This window comes from Microcebus murinus, chromosome 20 (assembly GCF_040939455.1).
Source record: "Microcebus murinus isolate Inina chromosome 20, M.murinus_Inina_mat1.0, whole genome shotgun sequence".
Classification (NCBI taxonomy): domain Eukaryota; kingdom Metazoa; phylum Chordata; class Mammalia; order Primates; family Cheirogaleidae; genus Microcebus; species Microcebus murinus.
In genome coordinates this window covers 30,458,525-30,479,270 of record NC_134123.1, presented here as the reverse complement: position 1 = coordinate 30,479,270, position 20,746 = coordinate 30,458,525, and the positions used below count along the sequence as shown (strand labels likewise).

At 44.9% G+C, this 20,746-nt stretch overlaps 1 protein-coding gene across 1 annotated transcript in view; it reads right to left on the bottom strand.

Moving 5' to 3' along the window:
• Positions 1-5,598: 5,598 nt before the first annotated feature.
• The window catches only part of HSD17B2 (hydroxysteroid 17-beta dehydrogenase 2), a 43,715-nt gene continuing 28,567 nt past the window's right edge, over positions 5,599-20,746 (bottom strand). Inside the window, exons 4-5 of the mRNA XM_012743290.3 lie at positions 11,028-11,165; positions 5,599-6,054 (exon numbers count right to left, since the gene is read on the bottom strand). Coding sequence (XP_012598744.2) covers positions 5,690-6,054; positions 11,028-11,165 — 503 coding nt within the window. The 3' untranslated portion in view covers positions 5,599-5,689. The remainder of the gene's footprint in view (positions 6,055-11,027; positions 11,166-20,746) is intronic.

Sequence of the window (20,746 nt, the reverse complement as noted above, 5' to 3'; positions counted from 1 at the left end):
ACATGTGCCTATAGTATCAGCTACTCGGGAGGCTGAGGCAGGAGGATGGCTTGAGCCCAGAAGTTTGAAGTTGCAGTGACCTGTGATGATACCACTGTACTCTAACCTGGGCAATAGAGCAAGACCCTGCATCCAAAAAAAAAAAAAAAAAATTGCTTTTCTGTGGGGGAGGGTCACCGAATGGTAATATTACCCACCCTAACCTCTTTCCTCTTTTTTAATCTTCAGTCTCATGACTTTCTTCCTCCCCTAGGACATTGAGACATTGCCCATTTTCTCTGTCAAACATTATTTTATTTCTCATTCTTTACTGAATCTGTCCCTAGAGATTTGTGAGGAATTAATTCTGTTACAAAAAAACAGAACCCCAACTTGTAATAGTTTAAAGAAAATGTATCGGCTCACAAAAATTGGACATCAAAGGGTAGATCTGCAGCTATGGCAGGTCAAGAGCCTCCAACTGTGTTATTAGGCTTTGGTTTTTCTTCATTGTTCTGTTCCATTTTCTTCTATACTGGCTTCATTCTCTACCAGACTCTCCACTTGATGGGCTCTAGAAGCTTCAGTTTCACATGGATACTACAGCTCAGCAGCTGAAAAGGATAACTTTTATCTCCCACTGCCCCTCGCATTTTGTTTTTTGAGACACTATCATTCCATCGCCCCAGCTAGAATTCAGTGGTATCATCATAGCTCACGGCAACCTCAAATTCCTAGGCTTAAGCGATCTATCTTCCTGCTTCAGCCTCCCGAGTAGCTGGGACTATAGGCACGTGTCACCATGCCGGGCTAGTTTTTCTATTTTTTGTAGAGACAGGGTCTTGTTTTTGTTCAGGCTGGTCTCCCACTCCTCAGCTCAAGCGATCCTCCTGCCTCAGCCTCCCAGAATGCTAGGATTGCAGGTGTGAGCCACTGCGCCTGGCCTCCCAGTGCCCCTGAACAATCCTCCCACCAAAATCTTTGGCCCTTCTCAGGTCATGTGCCCATCCCTGCACCAATCACTGGAGCTGAGGTTATAGGATGATGGGCCAACCTGAGTCCCATGCCCACCCCTTTGGTGGGGAGGTGGAGCCCCTTGAATGACAGTCTCACCAAAATTCAAAGAGAAGGGATGCAGGGCAGGCAAAGAAGTAAGCAACTTCACACTACAATCATATTGAGGTCTCCCTATCTTCAACCTTCCCATTCGTTCCCAATCTCACTTTCTTCCTTTTGCTTCTATGTCTTGACAAGGAATTCTCAGCTGGTTATTTTGGTGCGACTCAGAAACACCCATCTTGTTCTGCCCTGGACACCCATGATCCCAAGAGATCTCAGAGGGAGGCAATGGCCTATAAGACAAATCAGTAGAGAAACACTATTTTGAGCCTTTCTCTGCAGCAAGTGTCCAGGAGTCCTAAATGCCTGAGTGGAGCATTGTGTGTGAGATGGACCAGGGACTTTCAGTGAGCAGGAGGCACCACCACCCATCAGAGCTGTTTGTGTGGAATTTCTCTTTCTCAGAATTACACCATCCGTATTGGCATGCCAGAACATGGGCTTTATCACCAGTATAATAAAACTGATGAAACTTAATGTTCCATTCCAATAATATAATAAAATGTATTCGTAGGCCTTTTATCAGCTCCCTATGTAATAAAATAAATCACATACTCACTGGATGCTTTTCCTAATTCCTCCCTCTTATCCTGGGTCTCTTATGAGGATGGTCCATTTTCCTGCTGACAGCACTGGGAAAATAGAGAAAGGGAATAGAGAAAGAGGGATGGGTGGGGTTTCACAGGTGATGCTGTCTAGCCAGGTTTAAAGGTGCTTTGCATCCTGCCCTGGAGTAGGACAGCAGGGCTGGAGAAGGGGAAATACTTCTTGCCAGGGGTCCTGTTGTTAAATCGCTTTTTCATCCTGCCTTCCCCCAAGAATACAATGAATTGTTAATGTATTGAGTGAGGGCTTCACTCTGCTCTTAACTATTATTGGTTTCTTACGATGAACTAGGGACATCAGTTATTGTGCAGACATGGTCAAAGCATGAAGGCCTTTTGGTCTCTTTTGTTTTCCGAAAAACTATGTATTGTTCAAAAATTGAAATATATTTGAGCCCTTACTAATGCTTTCAGGTAAACTTGCCCTCTCTGGGTTCAAACAGCATCTTCCAGATGAATTTGCAATTGAATTCAGGAGTCTTCCCTCTCCCCCCACCTTGCCTTCTCTTTTCCTTGCTCCTTTCCTCAGGATCTAGGTTCCTAAGGGCTGATGTATTTTCCCAGCATTTGGGGAAAGCACATTTGAATCATCCTCCAGCTGAGATTGCTCATCCTCACTTTAGCCCTAGCTCAAGGCTGCCCACCAGTGGCCTCTGTTGTAGCACTCCTCCAGCCACCCCCAGGCACCCTCATTCCTAATTCCAAGCTGTCTTCCCTACTCTCTTGAGGAGCCTCAGCAACTTTTCCAGACTTTCTCACTCCTGCCCAAGGCCAAAGAAGCCATGAGTGCTATGGACTGAATGTATTTCCCCCAGAATTCACAGATTGAAACCTAATCCCTGAGGCAGTAATACTAAGAGGTGGGGCCTTTGGGAGTTTCCGTAGTCATCAATGGGGTCAGTGCCCTTATAAAAGAGACCCCATTCCCCTTCCACCATGTGAAGACACAGGGAGAAGATGGAAGTCTCTGAACCAGGAAGTGGGTCCTTATCAGACATCAAACCTGCCAGCACCTTGATCCTAGAGTTCCCAGCTCCAAGGACTATGAGAAATAAATTTCTATCATCTAGAAGCCACCCAGCCTATGGCAGCCTGAATGAATGGTGACAGCGGTGGATGGGGCAGTGAGAAGTTGTCAGTCGACTATTCTCTGGCTAAATTGTCCACCCTGTGGTTTATTTGGCTTCCTTCCAGATAGCTCCAAAATAATGTGGAAGCCCTCCTACAGGGAACCAGATAGGAGCTTCTCTGATCTGGGATTCTCAGACTCATCTGAGTATTCAGCACCTTCTTCCCATGCCTCATAAAGTTTTCAACCCCAGGGAAGCTGCAGAACAGAAGATAGACCCACACTCATGTCTCAGTGCTCTTGATGTCTCCAGCTCTCTCTCTCACATGCTATGGCGTGGAGTTGTGGTCCTCCAATGTGAGTGTGCATCACCTGGAGGGCTTATTACAACATGGGCTGCTGGCTGTATCCCCAGCATTTCTGACTCAGTAGGTGTGGTCAGTAGAATAGTGATCTTTAACAATAATAATGGCACACCAATCCCTGAATTTATGAATATATTAGCCTACATGGCAAAAGGGACCTTGTAGATGTGATTGAATTAAGGATCTTGAGATGGGGAAATTATCCTGGATTATCTGGGTGGGCCCCATATAATCAGAAGGGCCTTATAAAAGGGAGGCAGGGTGGGCGTGGTGGCTCACACTTGTAATCCTAGCACTCCAGGAGACCAAAGCAGGTGGATCTCTCAAGGTCAGGAGTTCTAGACCAGCCTGAGCATGAGCGAGACCCTGTCTCTACTAAAAATAGAAAGAAATTAGCTGGAAAACTAAAAATATATAGAAAAAATTAGCCAGGCATGATGGCACATGCCTGTAGTCCCAGCTACTTAGGAGGCTGAGGCAGAAGGATTGCTCGAGCCCAGGAGTTTGAGGTTGCTGTGAGCTAGGCTGATGCCACAGCACTCTAACCCGGGCGACAGAGTGAGACTCTGTCTCCAGAAAAAAAAAGATGTTCTGGCCAGGCGCAGTGGCTCACACCTGTAATCCTAGCACTCTGGGAGGCTGAGGCGGGTGGATCTCTCAAGGTCAGGAGTTCAAAACCAGCCTGAGCAAGAGTGACATGCCATCTATACTAAAAATAGAAAGAAATTAGCTAGAAAACTAAAAATATATAGAAAAAATTAGCCGAGCATGGTGGCTCATGCCTGTAGTCCCAGCTACTTGGGAGGCTGAGACAGGAGAATTGTTTGAGCCCAGGAGTTTGAGGTTGCTGTGAGTTAGGCTGACGCCACAGCACTCTAGCCTGGGCGACAGAGTGAGACACTGTCTCAAAAAAAAAAAGGGAGGCAGGAGAGTCAGAGTCAGAGAAGGAGATGTGATGATGGAAGCAGAGGTTGGAGTGATGCAGCCACAAGCCAAGGAATGCAGGCGTTTAGAAGACAGAAAATGCAAGAAACAGATTCTCCCCTAAATTCTCCAGGAGGAACACAACTCTGCTGACCCCTTGATTTTAGCCTTGTAAGACACACATAAGAACTCTGACCTCCATAACCATAAGGTAATACATTTATGCTGTTTTAAGCTGCTAAGTGTATGGTCATTTGTTACAGCAGCCACAGATAGGAACCTAATACAGAATTGGAGTGGCTCCTGAGACTTTGCATTCCTAGTAAGTCCTCAGGTGATGCTAATGCTTCAGGTCCAGGAACCATATTTTGATAACCATTGACTCTTAGTGAAGCACATCCTCCTCAGTATTCTCCAAACTCTGGACTGTAGGTTAACTTGTTTTCTCTTTCAACAACACCTGGATCATGCAAATAGCTTTGTCTTTGACAACACTAATCTGCAGAAAGTGCCTGTAATGGAAATCAACACTTAAACCTTGATTAATTTCTTCTTCCTGTTCTGCTGTGAAGCAATGGTGGAGAACCACTGGGAAGTCATCATAATTAGTCATTAAAATATATTGTATTAATATTCCATAAATATTTATCTTACTATGTGGTTATTTATTTTCTTTTGGGAATAATTGCAGAGCTCTGTCATTTTTATCTACTCTCACAAAATCTCCATGGAAAATAGAAAAAGAGCCTCCACATGCTATAGAGGAAATGGAACAAACAGAGATTCACAAAGAGCAAGGTGTTCTGGTTTCCTTTGTGTACCCTCCGCCCACCAGTCCCTTCCCTTGGCTATATCTGGCCACACCCTTTTGTCCAGCAATGTTTGGCATTGCTCTCTTTGACTGAGGTTCCCCATGTAATAATGCTGGCTTTTCTATCTTGGGATGCTCAGATGGAGTCAACAGTGATGGTTGCTATGGGCAGCAAACCAGCCAGTCACAGTGCCCTGGATCTGCGAAGAGTTCTCCAGGACCCCACTTGAGATGGAAGACCTCACCGTATTCACTCCAGAGCTCCTGGTAGAGGAAGGAAGAGGAGGCACACAGAGCCCTGATGGCTTACAATGAATCCAGCACCTTGCATGGAGTAGTTACAGAATATTAACACACAGTGACGAGGGTCTTGGAGATCAACTGGACTGTTGGGCTTGCCATTTCCTCCTTCTCTTCTCCCTTTCCTCTCTCTCTCTCTTTCTTCATCTCTCTCTTTCCCATCCTCCTCTCTTGGCAGGCAGCCTGTATTGGAATACTGGGTCCGTCCTCTTTTTGCTAACTGTGTGACAATGAACCTCCCTGATCTTTAATTCTCTCACTTACTAAGTAGGGGTGAAGATACCAACAAGCTCAGTTCTCTGAGAACTAGAAGGGACAATATCTGAAATGTGCCGAGTGCGTAGTAGGTCTCACTTAACACTCTCCCCAGCGCCCCAGCCTTCTCACCACTAAGCCCCATTCGAATGACAAATTCCACAAGGAATGTAAAGCAGGAAACAACTTTAATGGAAAGCTCATAGTTTCCCTTTCATGCCAAGAATATAGTATCTCCCACTCCTTTTAGGTTTCCCGCTGCCTATGTGGCCTTATCCCTCCAGGTGGGCAGGCTTAGAGCTCTGGGCAGGCGCTTTCTTCCTGAGCCAAACAGTTTCATCGAAATAAAATCAAATACAATAGCAGGCAAAAAGGAAGCCAAGCAGAGCCACAGGTAAGAGCCTCCCCCCGGCGCGTAGAAGGCGGAGGGTCTCCTGGCGGAGATGGCGTGCTCGATGTCCTGCAGCACCGGGGAGAAGTCCGGGCAGGACAGCGTGTTGACCCTGTGCAGGTAGCACTGCTGCGCGTGGATGTACTCTCCGCCATAGTCCTCCTGCACCTCGGTGGGGAGATGGTCCAGGAGGTCCTTCTCCAGTTTGTCCCACGTGTCACTGGTGCCTGCGATACCTGGGCCGAGAGGAAAGGAAGGGTCGGGGGCTGGGAAGGCCAGGCCATGTCAGGGAAGCCCGTGCTTGTGGACTGGCCTCTGTTGGGAAGGATGGGCATTTGCAAATGCCTTTTAAAAGATGTGCTTTACAATGGTATCCATCGTCATTTTTAAACCTGCATACGGAGAAGTGCACACATTGGATTTGCACAGAGTAGCCCGTGTCACCAGCAAACAGATCAAGAAGAGAACAAGACTCCAGTCTCAAAAGTCCCCCTCTCAGCCCACGCCTCCCAATAACCACCGTCCTTATTAACAAAATGGATTCATTTTGCCTGGTTTTGAACATTATATAAATGGCATCATATAAAGGGTCCTTACTCTTTTGTGTCAACTTCTTGACTCAACATTATGTGTGGGAGATTCATCCAGGTATTGTGTGGTGACTCTCCTTGCTACATTTTCTGCGTAAATGTGTCATAAATTATTTATCCATTAGACTGTGATGAGCATTTGCGTTGTTTTCAATTTGGGGCTTTTACAAGTACTGTTGCCACTCGCATTCTAGTACACCTTTTGGTGACTATCAAATATAATGTCAACAATATAATATATACTATATGTAATATGGTGTATGTAAATAGATACATATAATCGTACATAATTTTTAATAAACAAATGCCTACTTCCATATTTAAAGTTAAATGCATAATTTTGAATATGTAATCTATATAATAAACACAAGTTTAAAATATATATTAAATGTAATTTTAATATAATTTACATATAGCTTTAAATTTTAATGTATAAATCACATGTGATTAAACATAAATATATTTTAATATAGAGGCAATGCCTGCTTATTTTATAAGATTAAATAATACACATTTACTTAAAATGTAGCAGCAATGCCTGCTCATTGTATAAAGTGAATAATAAGAGATGTGCATATTTTTTAAATGAATCTCCTTTGAGGTAACTAACAGCTTTGCAAACCCTTCTACATTCCCTCCTTGTTTATACAAACATACACATATAGAAGGCTTTGGCTCAATTTTATTTTACCAGGAAAGAAAAAGACAAAAAGGATTATACTACAGTGTTTATATTTTCCAGAAATTTTCTTTTTCTTTTCTTTTCTTTTTTTTTTTTGTTTTTCTTAGTAATAAATCACAGACTTCCCTTCTGGTCAATGGCTATAGATTTAAACCAGAGAAACAAAATTTTCCATTGAAAAGCTTTCAGTCAGCCAATCATCCCCGAGTTTCACCTTTAAAAGCCATGTGGCAGTAAACAGACCTGCACAATCTATCCCTTTGTACTCAGGCTTTATTTCTGTTGGCGAGAGTCCCCAGACTGCCTCCTGGTCAAAAAGCACGTTCGTTTTGAATTTTGATAGCTACTGCCAGATTATTTTCTAAGAAGGTTGCAGCTACCCATACTGTCTCCTGCAAAGTGCGTGATTGCTCTCGATTGCTGTGGGGATAAACCTTTGTTAGGTTGGTGACTCCTGCATGCCAGGGCTGGGCGGGAGAGGGGTGTTGGCCAGCACCTAGCTGTGAAATGTAAGCTGGTGAAATCCAATTACACACATGAAAGTGCAAATGGGCTTTCAATTGCTCTTTTCTTTTCATCAAGGCAGGCACCATATTTAAACAAAGGATTATCCTGACAATGACTCTGGAGGCTCTCAAGTCTTGAAAAACATGTTTTTGAGAACTACTGTTTCTCCTGCCACCTCTCCCTGTCCTTGCCTTCATAAGCTCCTTTTCCTCTCCACCTCCTTTCTCTTTAAACACCTCATGGACTTTCTGACCATTCTTGTGGGTACCCTGTTCAGGGTCCCCGAAGCTCTCTTTAGGGGTGACAAAAAGTACCTGCACGTGGAATATTCAGGGCTCAGATTACATGGCAACTTCCTAAATTCCTACCACTATAAGAAAAAAACACATTCTTATTAAACTCCCTCCAATAACTAATAGGAGCTATTAGTGTAAAAGGGGGAATGCCTGAAAAAGGGTAAAAATGTTTTCTGTCTCTCTAAAACATCCCTCACTCCTCTTGGGAATTAAAACCTGCGTCCCTGCCTCAGGCCAGTGGGGGAGGGGCAGGGGAGTGTCCTTTGTTATTAGAACCACAGGAGATGGCTCAAGGGAATTATCTGGGCGTGGGCAGAGGACTTGAGATTGTTTTAGCCAAAGATGGGATGAATCAGAACCATCAACTGTAGTTGAACAGCAATAAACCGAGGCTGAAAATCTTCCCTTTAAACGCTCTGTATTTCTGCTCAGAGGCAGGATGTTGGTACTTTAAGATGGGAGTCTGCCAACCTCCTCATTTGCTGGTGAATTAATAAAATTCTCTTTCCTTCTCCTCAAACCACTTGTCTTCATTCTTCTGATGTGCCCGGTGGGACAAGTGCTGAGTTCTCAGTAACATTAGGCAAATTGTCAGACCCTTCCTAACTGATTTACAACCAGACCACTACAACCGTGATTGGAAAGAGGACCAGCTGTACAAACATTCTTTCCCTACAAGCAACTGTAGGCCTCAAGCCGGTTGTAGCCAGCTTATAGAGATTGCACACCCTGCCTTTGTGTCCTATAGTTCACCTTTTGATGTAAAGAACCAAAGTTCACTTCATTTTAATGCTAAAACCCTGATCTAAAGTGAACATGGGATGTATGTCTACTCTGTGTTGAGTACATGCACTCGACACCTCTCATAAACACGTATAGCTTTCTCCCAAACCTGCTGAATATGCATGACTGTATTGCTTAATATGGACCCCGTGAGGCATAAAACCCAACCTGCCCTTTCACCCTTCAAAGAGAGATCACCTTTGGTACACACCAGAGCCTGTCTCTGCCCGGCTTGCAAACTGATGTTGCCAGGAAAACTTTCTTTTCTACTATTTAGCCATCTTGGTGGTCTTTTGGATGACCCATGCAATATGTTTTAGCTATTTTTTCTTATAGGTCACTAAAAAAATGGTATGTGTCTTTGAGTGTTTTCAGAAGCTCCTTGTCTATGTCCCTAAAGTTTCCTTTTTCTTGCCCCCACCTTCAATTAAATATAAATGTGACGTGGCATTCTCCAAACTTTAGTTCTGTCTTCTGATCTCCGGTCTCTTACCTTCAGCAAGCTCATCAAATTACTTTAAACTGGGGGCAGCCTGGTATAAAAGAAAGAACCCAGGGGGTGTCCCTGGGACTCTGGTTTCAAATTCCCCGCCATCCTGGTGACCTTTGGGAGCACAGCTTAACAATGGTCCTAACTGACTTTCTTCTCTCTGTATCCCAGACCTTCAGGTGAGCACATTTGGCTTCATCTTTGGCCCACTCCGCTTCTCCATCAACTCCTCTCAATTATCCTTCCCACCCAGGGAGTCCCCAGGTTGGAAACTCCTCTCAGAAATTCATCTTCTCTCCATTTTTACTGCCCCAGTTCAGCCTCTCCACCCAAGGGGCCGAAGTCTTTTTCTCTTGCATCTCCCACACGGCCTTAAAGAGGGAGGCTCCTAGCTGCGAAGCGCTTCAAGCCAAAATTTTGATGTTTTTATTTGGGGGGGGGGTGTTAGATTTTTATCTCATGCATTTGGATTAACATTCATACCTTTAGGGTTTGTTCTTTAGTACATTAGCGATTCTTCCCAGTTTGTGGTCTTTTATAAGACATGGCTTTTTACATCTTCACTTAAATCACCAATTAAATGTTTGATGGCCTGGAACTAAGGACAGAACCTTAGGGTGGTCCGCCTCTGCCCAGAGTTCAGATAATCAGGGAGGGAGTAGAGAAAAATGGCCGTCTCCTGCCAGGATGGAGGGGAGGTAGGTCAACATTCTTCAGAAGGAAGGAGAAAAAATATCATTTCCAAATATCTGGGGGAAAAGAAATCATCTTGTCCAATGGGAATGAGAGACTCATAAACATTACCCAGAGTGTCTGTGCAAACTTTTAAGTGAAAATAAGCTCTAAACCTAAATAAGCAAACTTGATATGCAGCTAATTGATTATACATGGGAAGAGAGGGGCACTGGTAAGAGTTAGTTAGGACTATTTTGAAGCTGTGCTTCCAAAGGTCAAATAAAACCCTGCCATTAAGGAAGGGAACGTGAGTCCTAGCAAGGTCCTGTTCTGTGTAGGCACCAGGGGACCTGGAACTCTAACTTAGCATGGGCCCTGCTTGCTTATGCCTCATGAGCCAACAAATGCAATTCCTTTGTGGGAGGAAGCAGGGAACAGCCAAACACTAAAGAACCTGGCAGTTGCTTCTCGCTTCTTAGAAGAGATCTTCCCACCCCAACCCCTCTGGGCAGACACTGACAACTGAAGAACTCTGGACACATGACCTGCGCTAAGAGACCTGACCAAACTCTAACACAGCTTCCAGCAGCATGAGGATGGCATCAGCCACTCACCAGAATGCCCTGCCTGAGAAGGCTCAATCCTGCCAGGAAATTTTACTCTTTGTTCCAGCTAACACACCCCCAAACTCCCTTTGTTGGAGCACTCGCTAAAAAGAATTCACGACTGTAATCATGTACCTCTTGCAACTCAGAAGTATCTCTCCCAAGGACCTGAGAGCCATTTCTTTGGCATGGAATCATCAAGAAGGAAAAGCCCTCGGTGTCCTAGTCTCTGTGGGAGGATAGAACCCTGACTTCTGTAACAGGCAACTGGCAGACACCATCGGTCCCACCACGTTGACACCGGCCAACCCTTTGTGCTTTTCTACTTGCTAGACTCTGCTGAGGCCTGCTCTCCCCACTCCCTCATTCTCCCTTTAAAATGCACAGATCAGAATGGAGCTCACCTCTGTCCCTACTACTGTTAGTGGTTATTACTGAGCAAAATCTGGTTTTGCCATTTTAGCTCAAGTCTGACCGTATTCACCTTTGACAACACTCAGGGGTCCCATGTGTGCTCTGTCAGACCAAGAGGACCTTCAGGACCCCTTCCAGGATGAACACTGTGGGGCTCAGAGACCTACTTGTTCGGAAGCCTCCGGGTTGGATGACAGCGACTTTGACTCCCCATTTCGAAAGCTCTTTTCTCAGAATTGATGAAAACATGGTCAGAGCTGCCTTTGATGAACCATAGGCCGCCAGATAGTCCATTGGGACCCCTCCTGTGGGAACAATGGGAGGGGAAAAAATTAAGTCTGGTGTTTTCATTTTTTCATCCAATAAATATTAATCCGCACCTGCTGTATGCCAGGAATTGGCATTAATACCAGTGATCAAGGCAGACAAAGGTCTCTGTGCCCCGGAAAGGACACATTCTTGGCTATTCCCATGATGTGGCTTCATTTGCTACTGTCTCCCTCAGCACCCCCATCACAGCTGGTACAATGGCAAACCAAGTTTAAGGCTCCATCTTGCACAACTGCTAAACAAAATGTGATTTAGGCCTGAAATTAAAAATAATAATAATAATAATACATTTTAAAATTTTTTAAAAATAAAAAAAAAAGAGTGGGTGGAAAATGATTAAATGATTGATAGACTGTCCAAAAAAAATGTGATTTAGGAAAGACAAAAAGAGTATCTGCCCACCAGTTCCTGACCTTCCAGCCTGACCAGCCCGCATTCTGAGGTTCCAGGTGGACCTACGTTGTGTGGGGATGGTCCACTATTCAACCCACTACAGCATCTGTAATTGAACAAACTGAACTTCATACTTGTTGCAGCGGGAAATGGCACATATTGTAGGGAACTACAAGGCATCTCTGTAAGAGAATGTGATGAAGGGCACATGGTAGGGCTGGTGCGGATGCTCTCTTACCCCAGCTAAATCACATTTGGCTTAGAAGCTAGTGTGATGGAGCCCTAAACTGGGTTTGTTCTTGGACCAGCTATAAGGAAGGTGCTATGAAAGGCAGAATCTAGGGAAACCAGAAAATGAGAGTGGTCTATTTTGGAATAAGGCTCTCTGCAGACGAAATTCAGGTAAGGATCTCTAGATAAGATCATCCTGGATTGGGATGGGCCCTAAATCTAATGATGGGTGTCTTACAAAGAGACAGAGAAGGAGAAGACACATGAGAGAAGGCCATGTGCGGATGGAGGCAGAGACTGGGGTTGTGCTGCCACAAGCCAAGGAACACCTAGGGCCACCAGAAGCTGGAAGAGGCAGGGACAGATGCTTTCCTAGATCCTTCGGCAGGAGCACGGCCCTGCTAACATCTCAATTTATACTTCTGGCCTCCAGAACTACAAAAGAGTAAATGTATGTTGTTTGAAGCCACTCAGTTTGTGATAATTTGTCACAGCAGCCCTAGGAAGTGAATCCAGATGCATTCTTGGTGGTCTTCAGTGGGAAGACACTGCCATCGGGAAGGGATGAAGACAGGGAAGGCTCACAGTACTGAGGGAATCTCATAACATCAGGGCTCCCAGTTTTGGCAAAGATTTCCACGGTCAAAGAAGCATCCACTGGGTGAATGGCACAGCCATAGGAGGGAAGGCAACTCAGCCATCATTCCAAGGAGGAATGAACTTGATATATGTAACCACACGGATGTCTCAAAATAATTATGGTGAGTAAGGGAAGCAAACAAAAAAAGACTATGTGCTCTCTGTTAACGATTCCACTTTGTGTAAAAGTCTAGAAAATGCAAACTCATCTCTAGTGAGAGAAACAGATCAGTGGTTACCTGCAGAGTGAAGGTGCTATAGACTGGGTTGTGTCTCCTCAAATTCATATGTTGAAGCCCTAACCCCTAGTGTGACAGTATCCAGAGATGTACTATCACATGGGGACTTTGGGAGGTAATTCAGTCATGAGAGTGGAGCCCCCATAATGGGATTAGTGCCTTTTTTTAAATAGACACTAGAGAGCTCTCTCTGCCTCTGCACCTCTCTACCATGTGAGCACACAGTGAGAACATGGCCTTCTGCAAACCAGGAAGTGAGCCCTCACCAGAACCTGACCGTGCTGGTACCTTGATCTCAGACTTCCAGCCTTCAGAATGGTGAGGAATGAATTTGTGTCATTTAAGCCATCCAATTTATGCTATTTTGTCATGGCAGCCCTAGCAAACTAATACAGGTGGGAAGGAGAAAGAGAGAGGGATTGGAGAGGGAGATCAGCAGGCTTTCGTGGATGATGGACATGCACACTGTCTTTACTGTGGTGACAGTTTCATGGGTATACACATATGTTCAAATATATCAAATTGTATACTTTATGAGCAATTTAGTGTATGTCAATCATGTTTCTTTTTTAAGAAAAAAATTAAAAAGAAGAAGCCACTGCACTTCAAGAGACCATGGACATCTCAGCAAAAGACAGGGATGACTTTATGGTTATCCCTGCCCCCCACACACACACACACCTTTGCACAATTGTTTAGGGAAGGGAGGGAGAACTCCAGGGAACCCTGGTTTTATCTTGCCACACATCCTGGTTACACCAGCTGTCTCAGCCCATAGTGTTTCTCACCAAACCAAACTTGTCTCTAGTTTGTGCTTGTCTGTTTGGTCTCTTGACGTCAGCATTTTGCAAGTGATTCCTTTTCTCTGCCAAGGTCTCTTTTATTCTTCTAGTTAGACATGCTCCATCCATGGGAAAATAGCTTCTTAGCCCTGAGCGCTCTTGCCCTGAGTCCTACCTCAAACGTTAAAGTACTCAGCATGAGAAGTTGAATCCACAAAATATGGCTCATACCCACATCTAACACTTATTAAGGCTCTTTTTTTTTTTTTTTTAAGGGAAACCTATGTCATCACCTTATAGTCTTCTTGTTTGTTTTATTGAGACAGAATCTCACTCTGCCACCCTGGGTAGAGTGCCGTGGCATCAGCCTAGCCTACAGCAACCTTAAACTCCTCGGCTCAAGCAATCCTCCTGCCTCAGGCTCCCAGAGTGGTAGGATTCCAGGGGTGAGCCACCACACCAAGCCCACCTTACAGTCTTGTTGTGGGTAGGACAGACCGTTGTTTCTAGACAGGCTTTCGGCTGTCTCCTTCTACACTCCCATATAACACTGAGCTTGTTTCTATGCACAAAGGGAGCATGTATTGCAAGGGTCATGGTGTATTGCCTAGGTCTGATTTTTAAAATCTTAGTAGATAGAGACCATTGGCCATTGGCCATTGGCCATTTCAGGCACTTCATGAAACCGTGTTTTGGCTTCTGTTTGCATGGAATACTTTTTTCCATCCTTTCATGTTGAGTCTGTCTGTGTCCTTGTGATTTAGATGTGTTTCCCAGAGATGGCAGATTCCTGAGTTGTGTTTTTTCATCTATTCAGCCAGCCTGTGTCTTTCGAATGGAGCATTCAGATTGTTAATCACCGTTTGAGTGATAGAATTGATGTGTGGGATGCAGTTCTGTTCATCATGTTAGGTTGTACCTTATTGCCTTTTCCTCTTGTGCTGTTGTTTCATAAACGCTTTAGAGTTTTGGGGGTGATTCTACACTGGTGGGTGTCTATTGTGCTGATTCGTGAATAATGTAATTCTGAGTATTTCCTGCAGGGCGCGTCTGGTCATGACGAATTCCCTCAGTGTTTGCTCATCTGGAAAACACTTAATTTCTCCATCAATTTTGAAACTTAGTTTTGCAGAATACAAAATTCTAGGCTAGCAGTTGTTCTATTTAAGAATATTGAAGACAGGTCCCAGTCCCTTCTTGCTTGTAAGGTTTCTGCTGAGAAGTCTGCGGTTAGCCAGATAGGTTTTCCTTTGTAGGTTAGTTTTTTTGTTTGTTTTGTTTTTTGAGACAGAATCTCACTCTGTTGCCCCGGCTAGAGTGCTGTGGTGTCAGCCTAGCTCACAGCAACCTCAGACTCCTGGGCTCAAGGGATCCTTCTGCGTCAGCCTCCCGAGTAGCTGGGACTACAGGCATGCGCCACCATGCTAGACTAATTTTTTCTATGTATATTTTTAGTTATCCGGATAATTTCTTTCTATTTTTAGTCTCGCTCTTGCTCAGGCTGGTCTCGAACTCCTAGAGCTTAAACGATCCACCCGCCTCGGCCTCCCAGAGTGCTAGGATTTACAGGAGTGAGCCACTGCGCCCAGCCAACTTCACTCATTTTTAAGGCTGAATATTTCTTTGTATAGAGAGGCCACATTTTATTTCTCCAATGATCCATGGACATTTGGGTTGTTTCCACTTTTGGCTATTAGGAATAATGCTATTATGCACATCCGTGTACAAGTTTTTATTTGCATATCTGTTTTCTATCTCTTAGGTATATACTTTGGAGTGGAATTGCTTGTTCACACGGTAATCATGTTTAATTCATTGAGTTAAACTGCCAAATTTAACTCACAGGAGCTGAGCCATTTTACATTCCCACCATCGGTATATGAGGGCTCCAATTTCTCTACATCCTCACCAACATGTGCTGTTTTCGGTTTTGTTTTGTTTTTTCGTTATAGCCATGTTAGTACATGTGTTAACCTTATTGTAGTTTTTGGAATCTTATTGTGTTTTTGGAAACCCTCCTGGTGATTCTGACACAGCTGAAGTTTGAAAGTATGGTCCAGGGACCATTAGGACCAACATCACTTAGGAAATAGTTACAGAAATGTGGGATCTTAGGCCCCACTCAGAACAACTTGGTGGACAGACTCCACATTTTAACAAGACCCCCAGGGGATTCCCAGGCACATGAGTGTTTGAGAAGCACTGGTGTAAGAGATCGTTCTAAATTGCTAACACTTCTTACTCATCATTTTAACAGACGAGAGTTACAGTTTATATTTATGTCTCATGCTTGCCTGACATGTTCTTCTTTGACTGCCTGGAAAGGTGTGAAGAACGTAGAACTCGGAGTAGAAAAGACTCAGGTTCAAACCGTGACACCATCACTCACCAGCTATATGAGCCCAGGCTACGGAGTGCTTGATCTAGAATATTGATTATCTGCATCCCACAAATGTTAGAGTTAAGTGATTTTAGGGATGCAAACATCTAACACAGCCAGCGTGGAGAAGTTCACTCAATCTCATTCTAACCCCTTTCCCTCGCCCACGAGAACCCTGGAGAGTGTTGGTGAAGATCTCAGCCTTGGCTTCCTGTCATGCCACTGAGCACCTGAGGAACTGGCTGGATGAATTACCAAAAAAATTCCCTTCAGGCAGTCTTTCTGGGCAAGAAAAAAGTCCAGGAACAATTCCACTGTAAACTCTGGGTAGAGACAAGGCTCAGGACCGAAACTGCCAACTCCACTAGGTCCTTTTAATTTATAGACTTGTAAGAATCTCCAAGGTTTCTTACTTTGGTATAAAGTACTATTAATGTATTTTAAATAGCTTGATGTGGTACACAACTATTATTATTACTATCTCGAAGTAGAGAAGTTCAATTCACTAGGGTACTTTCCATGTACCAGTGACTACGCTAAGCCCTCAGAACCCACCATACATTTTTTTTTAATTATTTTTTTCTTTTCATTTATTTATTTGAGGCAGAGTTTCACTCTGTTGCCCCAGCTAGAGTGCCATGGCATCAGCCTAGCTCACAGCAACCTCCAACTCCTGGGCTCAAGCGATCCTCCTGCCTCAGCCTCCCCAGTAGCTGGGACTACAGGCATGCGCCACCATGCACAGCTAATTCTTTCTATTAGTTGGCCAATTAATTTCTTTCTAATTTTAATAGAGACGGGGGTCTTGCTCTTGCTCAGAGCTGGTTTTGAATTCATGACCTTGAGAGATCCACCCGCCTTGGCCTCCCAGAGTGCTAGGCTTACAGGCGTGAGCCACCGCGCCCAGCCTCCACCATGCATTTAAATCAACAGCTAAGAGCAAAGGTTTTCAACTTGGGCATGATGCTGCCCCCCAGTGGACATCAGCAATGTCTGAAGATTTGTCACAACTAGGGGTGGGTGCTAGAAGCATCTAATGGGTGGAGGGCATAGGTGCTGTTAAACACCCCATAATGCACAGGACAGACCCCCACAAAAAGAATTATCCTCCCCCCACAAAAATGTCCGTAACGCTGAGGTCGAGAAACACTGCCCTAGACTCAGGTGCTACGTCACCCCCATTTGACAGATGACAAAATAGAGGCATAGGCAAGTGAGATGGCCTGCCCCAGGCCACTCAGCTAGTAATGGGAGAGCAAGATTCAAACCACGACTGTCTCAAAATCCCTGAGGCCTGGGTCATTTTAGAAGGGTTTGTTTTCAACTGTTCTCACTCAAGCACAGCATGTGTTTACTCTGCGATTTCTGAAGAGGAAAACTGGCCAGAAAAAGCTTTTAGACCTCTCAAACGGAAAGATTTTCCAACTGCCCTTTGTACAATCAATCAAAGAGCTGCCTCCCGATTCCTCCGAGTCCTGGTTAAATATTTATCCAACTGCCTTGCTGGGATTTGGGTTAAAGAGCTACACTATTTGTGGAGGGGGAGATGTGAAACATGTTATTACGGTAGGGAAAATCTCCCAGAGTAAACGTGGTCAGATCTGGGAGAGGTGACCTGTTGGGGTTATCTGCCCAGGAGCTGGGGAGTGACGGGGGCAGAAGGATGGAAGGCAAGTTGGTGTCACAGTCAGGGGTGGAGATGCCAGCAGCTGGCAGGATAAGAAGCCATAGGCACATCTTCTCTCCAGACTTCACGATGATGACTTTGGGTCACTACTGCTACTGTGTCATTCACTAGGTGCCCGGCGTAAGGCTAAAGTTGAAACAAGGGTCATTTCATCTCATCTCTCCATGGCCCCCATAAGAACCAATTACTATTATCCTTATTTTAAAATGAGGGCTTGTAACCCAGAGGTTCATCACTTTGCCTGAGGTCCTGCAATTGTCAGGGCTAGCTACAGTATTAAAACCTGGGCAAGGCCAGGAATGATGACTCATGCCTATAATTCCAGTGCTTTGGGAGGCTCAGGAAGAACATCGCCTGAGGCCAGGAGTTCACTCATGCCTGTAATTCCAGTGCTTTGGGAGGCTCAGGGAGAACATCGCCTGAGGCCAGGACTTCGAAACCTGCCTGGGCAACATAGCAAGATCCTGTCTCTACAAAAAAAAAAAAAACATTTTTAAAAGTTAGCTGGATGTGGTGGTGGCATGCACCTGTGACCCAGCTACTTGGGAGGCTGAGCCAGGAGGATTGCTTGAGGCCAGGAATTCAAGGTTACCGTGAGCTATGATTGCACCACTGCACTCTAGCCTGGGTGACAGGGTAAGACCCTGTCTCACAGTAAAAAAAAAAAAAAGGGATGCAGAGCAGTGTCCATTAATAGAAATAATAATGACTCGTACCCTTTAGGGAAAGGATAGTACATGTGAGGAGTCACGCTGAGAACTTTACGTGAATACTTTCATTTAGGCCTCAGAACACACCTATGTGGGCATATTTCCTCCACTTTATGGGAAGAAAAGTGGAGTGTAGAGAGACCACATGGCTATAGGAGTTCTGGATGGTGGCCACCCAACCAGGAAGTGGAGGAGAGAGCCCCACCCTCCTGCCTCCCAGCCCCCTTCAGAGAGGAAGGGATTGAGGGTTAGTTAAGGAATCGACCTGGGGTGGAATCAGGGCACAGGGAGAGGGAAGGAGCTAGCTGGGTAGGGGAGGAAGAAAAGGATGAGCTGGGGGAGGAGAGAAGGAGGAAGAAGAGTCAAGAAGTCAGGGACATTCATGTAGGATGGCTTCAGTTTGTGCGTGACAGTCCCAGACAGGAGGTGAATAAAGCAGGCAAACCCACTCTGTGATCAGTGAACACGATTCATCATAATTATCCTTTCTCCTGCTCTGCACCCCTCTTGCCTTCTAAGGAGGGCAGATCCTTCCTGGGAGGGGGTGGGGGATGTTTATTGAGCTGCTGAGAGCAGGTGGTTGGTAGATGAACCTGCTGGGCAGGAAGAAAAAGAGATGGAAAGAGAAGAAGGAAAGAAACAGGGAAGATTTGGGAGCCAGGAAAGACAGGGATGGGGAGGTGACCAGACGGGAGGTGGCTAGCAACTGAAGACCTTTGGAAGGAGAAAGAAAAGCATCTAATGGGATTTTAATTCAAACACGCTTTGTGGTATGGGCTACACCCTCTCCTCCATCTTTCGACAGAACCTTTAATAAATTCCATGTTTTCTGGACTTGGTTTTCTCTCACGGGTCACAATAAACTGTTAAGTGTTGATTCAACATGGTGTAAACAATGAGGAGAGAATATCCACAGGGACCTGGGTTACATAAGACTGGGAGGGATGGACTTTGAATTTGGGGAAAAGGAAAATCTTTGGGATAAGTAATGAGGTGCATGTGATAAGTTATAAATCAAAGATAATTAAAGATTAACCTGGAGAAAAGCAAATTGGGATTGTAAAACATGCATTTATCATTGCAGCAAGAACTGACGCCTTGCTAAGATGGGTATCTGCCTGGATGTCCCCCGGCAGTGCTTGGAAGGCCTGGGGCAGAGTGAGCCTGGATGTAACAGCCCACATTGGATATTGGAAGGAATATCAATGTTTGGGAGGGGGTGAACATGGAGAAAGGGTGGATGCACCCCACCTGTAAGGAAACTGAGATGGGCCCAAAGGTATTTGATCTGATATCTAGCTCAACCAGATGTACTAGTTTCCTGTCGCTGCTGTAACAAATTATCACAAACTTAGTGGCTTAAAGAATGTAAATTTGGTATCTTACACATTGGAGGTCAAAAATTCCACTGGGCTAAAATCAAGGTGTCAGCAGGGCTGTGTTTCTTCTGGAGGTTCCAGCAGAGAATTAATTCCCGTGACTTTTCCAGCTTCTAGAAGCCACCAGCATTCCTTGGTTCCTGGCCCTTCCCTCCATCTCCAGAGCCAGCGAAGTACCATCTCCCAGTCTGCCTCTGCCTCTGGCCTCCCGCCTCCCTCTTACAAGGACCTTGCAAATTGCATGGGGCCCACCCAGACAGGCCAGGATAACCTCCCCATCAAGGTCCTTCACATCATTACATCTTCACAGTCCCCTTTGTCACATAAGGTAAACCCAGGGATTGGGATGTGGATGTCATTTGTCATTGGGAGGTCATTAGTCTCCCCACCAGACCAGCTGCCTACTCACAGCAGCCTGAGCTAGTTTCTTTAGAGTTATTTGCTCTGTGGCAACGAATAATTGGAACAGAGTTATCGATTCCAGCTCAGCCTTTCCTGGCTGGTCCAAATTCCATGATAAATCTCTACCACCAAAATTCCTGTTGATTCAGAAGGTACCAGAGGTGCCAGTCTCAAGACAATCCTATGGATCAGAGCAGCCATGCGCTCCTGTTGGAGAACCCTTAGCAGTGACTGACTGCCTCTCCCTCCCTCCATGTTCCTTGCTTCAAAATGAGGAGAATAACAGTGATGAACTCCCAAATATGCAGGTTTTCTGAAATTGCTACGATATTAATTTTGCCAAGTGATGCATCGTCGAATCAGCATCACATTGGATGTTAATCTCTGTGAATTTGTTGGCTATATGTTGCCATTTACACATCCCTTGACTTTCTTACTCCTTGTGTTACATTCTAGCTTTTTTTTTTTCTTGCTCAAAATCTCTTTTATATTATTTCACAAAACTCTCCAGCAAGTGCTAGGGAGTCTCCCTCACTCTGTTCTCTGCTGAATTCCTTTGTTCTTCATCAATGAGGGTGTCAGGGGCTGAATTGCACCCCCCACCAAAAATCCATATGTTGGAAGTCCTAACCCCCAGGACCTTAGAATGTGACTGTGTTTGGAGATAGACCTTTAAAGAAGTGATTACGGTTAAATGAGGTCATAAGGCTGGGG